The following is an 11,676-nucleotide window of genomic DNA, read 5'->3' as shown; positions in this document are numbered from 1 at the left end:
AAAGTCACTACAGTTAGAATTAGAGGGCAAATTTCAAGATTCTTGTAATGGCCGCACCCTCAATGGTGGCAGCGATGTGACCGAGAGTGTAGCCAAGGTGTCACGCGCTGGGAAGGAGCTTGACGATAACTAGTGAAAGGGAGATAACTCTACCGTGTAACACTCACACATACACAACGCTGCTTTTAACAGTATTCCCGTTATATCATGGCGTGCAAGCTTAATGTAGGAGGAAAACCCGAAATGAAGCAGGTTTCAGACGTTTACCAATTTAGTGAAACCCACGAGCACGGGTGTGGTGCTGACAAACCTAGCAACATAATCAGTGCGAACCGGAATTCGAACCACGATCACAAGCTTCTGGTGTGACTAAGGGACGCAACTCTGCACAGCGAGTCCTGAGAGTCAAAGAGGCAGAAGGAGAAATGCAGATGTTGAAGACTCCTTTGGAAAAAGTGGAGTCGCTTAAGAATGACGGATTATGTAATATTTAAGATTAATTTTGGAATTTTAAGTGTGTTTTATCATTTCATTTGAGATCTTTTATCATATATTGTCATTAATTCCGAGTAAGGCATAACTACAGTTATAACCAGAGGAATGCAATGATCCTTGAGATTATTCCGGGTTGTGTCACAATTGCAATAATCGGTGCTCATGCTGTCAGTCACTGGGTTGACAAACAAAACAACAAATTCATACAGAAAAGACACACACACACACGCACGCACGCACGCACGCACGCACGCACGCACACACACACACACACACGTGAACGCGACGTTAAACGCAATTTCACCTCACCTCGAATCAATCAGATCAAAAAAACGAAACGGTAAATTCATCTGGGTAATATGGTCAGTTGTAAACCTTTTAAAAATTAACTGTGATGGCAGTAAGAAAGAAATAAACAAAAGTATAAACCTTACTACCGTATGAAAGTCACTACAGTTAGGATTAGAGGGCACATTTCAAGATTCTTGTAATGGCCGCACCCTCACTGGTGGCAGCGATGTGACCGAGAGTGTAACCAAGGTGTCACGCGCTGGGAAGGAGCTTGACGATAACTAGTGAAAGGGAGATAACTCTACCGTGTATATTCATTTACTGATAAGTAGTGCATCTTCCGGCACATGTGTACCAGTAGTGGCCAATACGTTCAATATTCTACAGTCTGTGATTAGCAGACTATTAAACAGGTACCAACAAACACAAAATGTTGACGATCGACCAATTACAACTATCGTCCTTCGAGATCGTTGGCGTCATAACATCTACTGTCATACGTCACCTCCGGTTGTAATGTGGTCCAAATTCGTTCATTATCATCATACAACTATGTCTATAACGAACTCGCTTATAACGAATTGATGGATATAACGAAATTGTTTGGATCCCCGTGTATTTGCTGTATACATGCTTATAATGAACGACGGTTATAGCGAACTACAATTAGTGGACCATTTGATTTCGTTAAAACCGTAGTTTACAGTATTACTAGACACTAATATCTCATATCCTTTGGGACATTTTCAGTTATTTCCGAGTATCTCCTACGTTTGTTTTGAATACTATATTATTATGATACGGAAACAGAAGAGGGTAATATTATCGTTATCATACCTTCCCATTCTTGATATGGTGGTTGTGTAGGTTGTGTAGGCGCGGAAATAGAAAATGAAATGTTAATACATACGATCTTTTTAGCAAATTTATAGTGCAAAATTACTAACTGCCATGTTTGTCGCCATGTTTGGACGACACATTGGGGAACCACCACCAAAGCATATTGGCCAATAGTATATTGAGAACGAAGGCATCGCATTGATGTATGGAGGTTGAAAATAGTTCCTGTTTTTCGGATCGTGACACCAAGCTTGTCGGATAAGTTTATTGATTCGATAACACTGTCCAGCTATCATATATTATAAGAAACATTTAAATTTAGTTTACACAATGTATGTATAAATAGACAAATCTAGATCTATAGCAGAACAAGATAGAACTTATACATGATTATAAGAAAGTCACTCAATAAATCGCGAAGAACAATGAAGAACGAAGCGAGGTTTATTTTACGGTAAAATAGTGTTCTCTTATGACATCATGTCTGGAGATTCGAACATGCGCTCACAACTTGATTACGTCGTAAATTAGAGACGTTATTTTTTGGAGGGAAGTGTCAAGAGTGAGTATTTCTCCATAGATGTGGCGGGACAACGCAGATGAACGCCATGGCGGAAGGATCGCACCCGAAATTCCAGACTACGAACACAAAGTAAGTGGCTGAATGTTGTGTAACGCCGCAGTCTGCAATATTGTAAACGATCGAGTCTGTACCAGTCGACCCAGAAACTGAAAGTATAATATCTACGTCATCGGGCGATGACACACAATCAGCTTCGTTACCGAGCCTGACAACCCGATCCTCACTAGCTCTTAGAGCTGTGGGTACTGGAGACCTCGGTCCACTTGCACAAAGCGATCCTATTTCTAAAATAATCTCAACTGCCACACTTAAACATGGGCTTACGATAGTCGTAGCGTTTTGTGGAACGGAACCCTTGGTCCACTGTCACAATCCGATCTTAGCACTAAGATGGTCGTAACTCCTATATTTTAACATGGACTTACGACAGACGTAGCGCTAAGATCATTGCGTGCAGTGGACACATATGTACGTGTCGGACTCCCCACGGCGTCTTCCTTCTTGCACCAGCGTTTAAAGTAACTCAAATAGTGTTTTCAAGATATGTGCTAGGAGAGCAAAGTGAGAGATCACGAGTTAGATTTGTAAACAGCATAGACTTGAACTAATGGAAAAGTAAACGTATCATATTAACTAATATGTTTGAACTAAGTAGTGGAGACTTGTGAACACTAGTCCTGTTTTCAACTTGCAATGTTTACAATGTTAACGGCCTCCATCCGACGATTGATCGACGTATGGCTTTGCCATGCTTCTTCAACATCAATGTAAGTGGTATGCATTTGTTAAGTCCATAGACTTTTACATTATAACATATAAATCAAACAATACGCTAAATAGCGTTCCTATTTACCTGGATTAGAACATCTTTTGGTACCGCTCATGCCCCGTGTTATGTGCAGAGTTGCCTCCCTTAGACGTGACAGAACACAGATCACATTGATTATTGGTCTTGCCACCTGTGTTCGTGGGTGTCTCCAGAGCGGTAAATGTCTGAGACCTGCATCACTCCGGGCTTTCCTCCCACATTAAGCTGACAGACCGTGATATAACTGGAATACTGTTCAAACTGGCGTTTTAGCAAACTTACTCATTCTCTAAATCGTAAATTTGTTGGTCTTGAGATTTACTCTGTGCATGGTGTATCAGCATCATACTCGTTGGCTTCATCAATGTAGCAAACATCTCTGACCTGCGTGACTTCAGGGATTTCATCCACATTAACATGACACGTCATTATCTTAATGAAACCTTAATACAGTTCAAAGGGGTTTAAACGCTTCATAGTGCAATAGTCCAGCAATGTAACGAAGCTTTGTCAATAATCGAATCTTGCCTAGACAAGTCAGTGATTGACAACATGAACATCGATCCACGCAATTGGGATACGACGATATGCATCAAACAAGTCAGCAGGCCTGACCACATGATCCCGTTTGTCGCCTAACGACAAGCATAGTCGCCTCTTACGGCAAGCATGGGTTGCTGAAGTTCTATTCCTAACCGGATCTCCACGTCTACATAGAACCTAAATTGCTTGACAAAAGAAACAACACACCCATGATTGATGGTTTCTAAAGTGAAACAAACAAGAAATGGTTATTCAAGGGTGATGTATTTGATACGGGTATCATAGTTATGTATGGGCCTTAAGTTTGCAGTGTTTCAGCGACTGTTTTCAGGCCAGTGTCGTGTTGATAACGTTTACAATCATGTGGTCAAATTCATTTTTCAAGGGCACACTTTATTTAGCCCGGCAGTTTAATTCACTCACTGTGAGCGTTTGACGGGACATGACATTCAATACGAGTGAGTGAGTGAGTGAGTGAGTTGGGTTTAACGTTGCTTTTAACAGTATTCCAGTTATATCACGGCGTGTCAGATTAATGTGGGAGGAAGGCTCGAAGTGATGCAGGTCTCAGACATTTACCACTTCGGTGAAAGCCACGAGCACGGGTATGGTACTGACAAACCTAGAAACATAATCGGGGCGAACCGGGATTGTAACCCATAGTCATAGGTTTCTGGCGTCCCCAAGGGACGCAACTCTGCAAAGCGAATCGCGGCGCCTTAGACGACTGGGCCACCCGTGCCCCCCAATACGAGTCACATGATATGCAGACATATACAACAATGTAGAGAGCTATATAACGATTACATTTGACACCGACTGCCACGAAAATATTCAATTACAATATCGACCCAAACTGGAGCACACGACCACTTAACGCTATAAACAAATCCTCTGAAGTATATCCCAATCTGAAATACCTACAAGAAAACACTTAGCATATGTTGTATTTATGTATTATGTATATTCACAATCCGCTTTCAGACATTCCATACCTAAGTTATGAAAACACCATGAGCGTATTAAGTTAATCCCAATACTATTTGTTCACACTTCTTCTACAATTCCATCTATTTAGATATGTACGTGACGAACAAAGCGGATACGGCCTCAGTGAAGCTTTTATTCCGGGAACCTGGCAAGGGGTGCTGTCGCGTAATTGCTGGTGTATATTGGGCGAAATACACTCTGTACTCAACAAATGCGGTTTAATACAGAAGCGTCGCGAGGTGGTGGCCCCTATTTGGAGAAGAATGTCTTTTAAGTGGTGGATTTATTTTGAAATCCTACTTCAAACATTCTAAGATCAATAGATATGTTAAGAGGGACATTAGTGTGTGAGTGAGTGAGTTGGGTTTAACGCCGCTTTTAACAGTATTTCAGTTATATCGCGACGTGTCAGCTTAATGTGGGAGGAAAGCCCGAAGTGATGCAGGTCTCAGATGTTTACCACTTCGGTGAAAGCCACGAGCATGGGTATGGTGCTGACAAACCTAGAAACATTATCGGGGCGAACCGGGATTCGAACCACAATCATAGGTTTCTGGCATGCTCAAGGGACGCAACTCTGCACAGCGAATCCCAGCGCCTTAGACGACTAGGCCACCCGTGTCCCTAAGACATTCTACACCAGGATTGTGTTTTACAGAAACGGGTTGGGTTTTGAAGTCATTGTGTCAATGGTTCACTGATTACAATTTGTTATTGAAACAAAAGATACTGTATAGTGCGTGTACTGCCGAACAAGTGATGCGAGTGAGTGAGTGAGTGGGTGGGTGAATGAGTGAGAGAACGCTTAAACAACTAGGCTACCCCACCGCCAAAGTACTGATAGTGACATCAGAGAACGAGAATTTGTTTATATACCACATTTACAGCTGTGATGGTGTCCCATATCTCTACAGAAAATACTGATAGGTGGTAAGACTCGTCATGAGATCGGTGGCTTAATGGGTAGTGCCACTGGTTCGATTCACCCTATCCATGGTGTGATAAGGGGAAACCCTTTGTAGTGCTATGGAAGTATTCGCCTCTCTTTCACGGCGTACTTTCAGGGGGAACGGGTGCCTCAGTCGTCACTTTGCAGAGTTGCGTCCCTTGAGCACGCCAGAAACCTATGATTGTGGGTTCGAATTCCGATCCCCCGATTATGCTTCTAGGTTTGCCAGCACCATACCCCTGTTCGTGGGTCTCACCAAAGTGAGACCTGCATCACTTCGGGTTATCCTTCTGCATTAAGCTAAAACGTCTTATATACAGGGAATATTGTTCAAAGCGGCGTTAAACCCAACTCACACACTCACTGTACAAGCAGTATCTCAGAGGACAAAGCGTTTGCTTGTTACGCCGAAGGTCTTTGTTCAATTCTCGAGATGGGTCGAGTACTTGAAGCTGTCGTTGGTGTTCTCTGGCATTCAGCAATCGTCACACCCACGCCTGTCTATTTCAGCAAATGTATCGGTATGAGAGATTTAGTGCAATAATAGTATTGGCGATAAATCAATAGATTTGTAGAGTGAGTGAGTGAGTGGGTGGGTGGGTATGAGTGAGTGAGTGAGTGTCATTTGACAAGAATCATTTTTATTTTGGAGGTTGAACAGTATGTGAAAACTATACAACCAATACCCCTTCCTATTCGATATAAGAAACATAGTCACTTCAAGTTGATATTATTTTGTAATAACCAAGTTGAACTAAGTTGAAACGCCACTTTTCCTCAAGCACATCCTTCCCAGCAAATATCTGTAAATTTATAAATGGAGAATCTCACCCAAGTGTCTTTTGATATCAAATATATTTACACGAGTCGATAAAAGTTTACAACCTCGAGGCTTTTGTCGACGACTGGTGACATATTTGATATCAATAGACCAGAGAATGAGATTCTATATGTCATCCAACATAATTGTAAACAATTATAAGCAGTGTCTTGAGTGTAAAAAGTACTGGTAACCAGATTTTGTAGCCGATAGATTAGTGATCGGAAAGCGTTGAATGGCAATGTCATTGCTGCGGAATCTCCATGGAAATATCGTTTTTCATTACCCACAAAGGACGTATTTAGTGCATTACATGTTCTGTAATGCTCTTGGTAATTACAGCTTTTCTATGAATAACACGTCTTTCATGGGTCGCCGGTAATACTTTTCCTTCTTTCCTTCTTTCAGTCTGTCATCCAAGTGATGATATGGAATGAGACGTCGAAAAGTTCTGGATTCTGATTCTGAATAAACATCCCATGTCCATCCATCCATCATCCAGTTGTGTTATGCAGGTATGGCGTCAACTTGTTCATGTTCGAAAACTGGCTTACTCAGTTCCGCCAACAAGCGCGACAAACACCTCAACTGACATTCTCAACTGATACAAATATTCTTTCTAAATGGTAATAGGGAGTAATTTTACACAATCAGATGCCCCTGAAAAGGTCGCTTGTTTACTGTTGCGTAGGGATACATATGTTTTGGGTTACAGCCACAAGAGGGTGGTCGGGTAGCCTAGTGGTTAAAGCGTTCGCTCGTCACGCCGAAGACCCGGGTTCGATTCCCGACATGGGTACAAAGTGTGAAGCCAATTTCTGGTGTCCCCCGCCATGATATTGCTGGAATATTGCCCAAAAAAGTGGCATAAAACCATACTCACTCACTCACTCACTCACTCACTCACTCACTCACTCTCTCACTACAGCCACAAGATAATTCGAAGGTGGTTAGGCATGAGGCGTTTGTAGTAAACTTGATTATGCGTTTAAGAAAGAGAATAACCAACTCGAAACTTGGAATTACGATTTATATTTCCCTAGAGAGTTGATGTCATACGCCCCTCGTTCGCTGCGCTCACTCGCGATCTATGACATTAATTCCCTTGGGAAAGATAAACCGTAATTCCTCGTAGCTCGTTAGTTACTCTCATGATATCGCCCACGCTATATCTCCTGTAGAAGCCAGATTTGGGTGATAAATCACACCATCTTACATCCTATGGTGTTGACAGCGATGGTCAGGACATTTGCTCATGCATATAATCCAGACACATCACAATGCACACAAACATTCCACTTTGCCATTTAAGTTACAAACACATTCCTTCGAGCGACCTCTTCTCAAATGCGACCCAGCATCGTCACACCCAAATAATATTATGTCCCACAAATTCATATTAAAACTAAATGTAATTTTTTCTCATTATCGTGACACTTAACATTCTAAAGCTTTTTCATGATCATGAAAATATACCAAATGACAAATGAGCTTCACTGAGACTAGACAGAGATAGATTTGGTTTTGTAAGAGATTATCTTATACATGTAACCTTATGTTCCGCCCTGACATTTTTAAACTTCTCATCTCATTACACTATGCATGAATCTGTTTCCTGAATACAGGGAGCTCGTAATTTGAATGAGTTGCTCGCTTTCGTCCTGGCAGACTAGTACATTATGCCTCGGTAATAATCTGTTATTTTTTACTTAAAACACAGTCTGATATCTCACGTGTAGCACGCTTGGTAGCCTGGTATGCGTTCACCAAGCAATAAATATACCCAACGTTCTCATTTGAAAATGTTTTGGTCAATAAGAATCTGTAATTGTTCTTTTGGAGGTTGGTAAATGGCGTGATCACTTTGGATAAAATGTCTAACCATTTAGTACTTATATCCATCTTCCCGAGGCAAGGGAGTTAACTGACCGTAAAAGTCCAGTTTCCACCCTTGCCGAACTAAGTTGGAATTTCTGGGCTCGATGGTAGCGTCACCAGTGGCTATTATGAGTTATGTCCCTTCTAATTCTCTCCTATTGACCAATCAGATTGCACCTCTCATGCCACTTGCATTTGCTTCAAACAAAATGGCGGAGTCCAGTGAAGACGATCTGATCGATAATCAAGATCTATATTGTTAGAAAACGGGTCCTACATCGAGAAGTACATCAATTTACGTGAGCACCTTGATTGAAAACATGAAACGACTTGGAAAATATCTGTTGACGCTAAGGTGACGGTACACTTGCTTGGCAAATCCAGCAATCGACCAAAATCTGCACATCGTTACGCGATTTTGATTGGACCTTTCTTAGACCTTCCGCTCTCCGCGCGGATGCCCTATCAATAGACCTCGGAGGAGGTCGATCCCTTCTCGTAGGTGACCGCCTGTCTGTCAGCAGAGGGGTAGGTCGGTGGTTCGATCTCCGGTCATATCATACCAAGTCACTATTTGCTCACCCTATTGACCACTGGTAGGCTGTTGCAGGATCTGCTGATCGTTTGTCTTAAATCCACTATTGTTCTGATTCTGATCTTATATTTGTCAGCACTATACCCAAACACGTTGGTTGACACGCCTAGAAATTAAATACTTTTCAGGTTCACAAAAATATCAACCACGCATTCTCCTTAAAATCTGTACCAAATGCCTAATATAGCGCTTACCTCTCAGTCACACAAATTCAAACGGATTAAGTTAAAAAACAGCAGCTATATCCATAGCCTAAATATGCTGTTTCTTGAACGCAGTGAAAACTAAACAAAACCATGCCAAGCAGGTCCCCGCAACGTAATCTGTAAGCACTGATTCACGATTTTATACACAGAAGCGTCTTTTATTCGTAAACCGTTTCGCAATCTAAGTCTTACCGCGCAGCCGCCGCCGTAACAGAACCACCCAGACAAATCCACTGTGATATTAAGTTAGCCCTTCATCAAGTATTCACGTACGTACAGGGGGATGGGCACCTGTGTCACACGCCCCCTCCCCGACCCCCCTTCGAGAAGACGTTGACGGGTCATTAAGGTGACACGGATGGTCAGAATCGCTAGGTGACTCCGTCCATACTCGGCTGTTGTTGCGGCATTGTGTATACATTCGACATACTCTACACAGATAGCGGCAACGCGGAACTCGCAGTCAGAGCCAGGATTACCGAGTGGTTCGCGAGAGGAGGCAGGACTATCTTACAGCCGTGTGCAGCACATGAGACCGTTGAGGTGAGTTGGGATCGGAATCATGTTGACTAGCGCTGACTATGTGCATGTGGAATGTATTCAGCGAATGTCTGTCGTTGTTGTAAATTCAGGTTTTGTTATGCCTGTGTAGTACGTTTTAGAGATGTGTAGAGACACAGATACCATGACAACAGTTTTCCGTAAGTTAAAAAAACTGTATTTTATGATTTTCCCGTGTATCGTATTGAATATCAGAGAATCTACATGTGACTACATATATGATATGTGATGTGTGATGTGAGATATGTTATGTGAGATGTGTGCTATGTGATGTGTGATATGTAATGTGTGATGTGTGATATGTGATGTGTGATATGTAATGTGTGATGTGTGATGTGTATAGCCCTGATGTTCTCTACAACGATGTAAAATACGGAGTTAAAAATAGTCATATTAACAATATGCATGGACCTCCCCGAGATTTACGAGAGACCAAATACGTAAACCTAGAACACACGTAAACATAGAACACATGTAACCAGAGAACACACGTAAACATAGAACACATGTAAACATACAACACACGTAACCATAGAACACATGTAACCATAGAACACACGTAACCATAGAACACATGTAACCATAGAACACACGTAAACATAGAACACATGTAAATATACAACACACGTAACCATAGAACACACGTAACCATAGAACACATGTAACCAGAGAACACACGTAAACATAGAACACATGTAAACATACAACACACGTAACCATAGAACACATGTAACCATAGAACACATGTAAACATAGAACACATGTAAACATAGAACACACGTAACCATAGAACACATGTAACCATAGAACACACGTAAACATAGAACACATGTAACCATAGAACACACGTAACCATAGAACACATGTAACCATAGAACACATGTAAACATAGAACACATGTAACCATAGAACACACGTAACCATAGAACACATGTAACCATAGAACACATGTAAACATAGAACACATGTAACCATAGAACACATGTAACCATAGAACACACGTAAACATAGAACACATGTAAACATACAACACACGTAAACATAGAACACACGTAACCATAGAACATGCGTAAACATAGAACACACGTAAACATAGAAGACACGTAACCATAGAACACACGTAAACATAGAAGACATATTAACATAGAACACACACTACGACATAAACATGCACACACACACATGCATGTTAACACATGCATAAGAACACACGTTACGACATACACATACTCATAGCCTAACACATTCACTACATAACATACAGAGACATACTCTGACACGTACACCTCTTCATAACACGACACTCATACACCTGTCATTTCCATTCCTCCATTCTACACACATACAGATACATAGACACGCGCATATTTACAAACTGTACGTATATACCAACACATTAAATATTAATTAGAACATTTACGTATTACATATACAGATCCTAAAGAACGTATCTCCTTTAACGCCTAAATGATAGTGCTTGCCTGCTGGGATTTTCATGTTCAAAGACATATTTTCTTCTGAAAATTAATCCCAAACGTGCAGTCCAGTTACCGGGGATGGCTGAAAAAGTCATAATCAACAATATTAACATGAGTTTCATCTTCAATAGACTACGGGCAAAGAGGGTATATCTGTTTTCCAGAGGGACAGGCAACTTAGCATCATGCTTGTCGACCACCAGGCTTTATATGCACGTCATCGGATGAAGATGACGGTGATGTCTAGACATAATTCTGGCCATATTTATAGTGTATATTCACTGAACTGCTGATGTGTCTCGACAGTCATCCATCGTGCAGGTCAATTACATTACTCGATATGTGATTAAATATAGTGATTCCTAAACAAAGCTGCGGTGTTGTGTCGTGAGTCTTAGGAGCAGGGTTCTTAACTCCACCGTGAGGCTGTGTCAGGGGTAGCCAGTTGTATTTACATAACTCTCTGCTACGCCCATATCCATTTCTCTAAGGAGCAATAGTAAACCTAGTTTACATTTCACAACTGACGGAGCCTTAACGTTGCCGGATATGTTTTTAATGTAAAAGTCTGTATGGCAAGCATTGTATTCACTTGGACGGTTTTTAGAATATTGAATTTTCATATTGGGGTGGTAGATG

The 11,676-nt window shown here is 41.4% G+C and overlaps 1 protein-coding gene across 9 annotated transcripts in view; it reads left to right on the top strand.

Annotated features, from left to right (window-relative positions):
* Window positions 1–9,608: 9,608 nt before the first annotated feature.
* LOC139469730 (uncharacterized) overlaps window positions 9,609–11,676 on the top strand; it is a 59,150-nt gene continuing 57,082 nt past the window's right edge. For all 9 annotated transcript variants that reach the window (XM_071251994.1, XM_071251993.1, XM_071251992.1 and 6 more), the window contains exon 1: window positions 9,609–9,699. In XM_071251994.1, coding sequence (XP_071108095.1) covers window positions 9,663–9,699 — 37 coding nt within the window. In that variant the 5' untranslated portion in view covers window positions 9,609–9,662. The remainder of the gene's footprint in view (window positions 9,700–11,676) is intronic.

Source organism: Haliotis cracherodii, unplaced genomic scaffold, assembly GCF_022045235.1.
Source record: "Haliotis cracherodii isolate W230 unplaced genomic scaffold, xgHalCrac1.p SCAF_2, whole genome shotgun sequence".
NCBI classification, from domain to species: domain Eukaryota; kingdom Metazoa; phylum Mollusca; class Gastropoda; order Lepetellida; family Haliotidae; genus Haliotis; species Haliotis cracherodii.
Note: the sequence above shows the minus strand (reverse complement) of the source record. Positions and strands in the feature narration are given on the sequence as shown.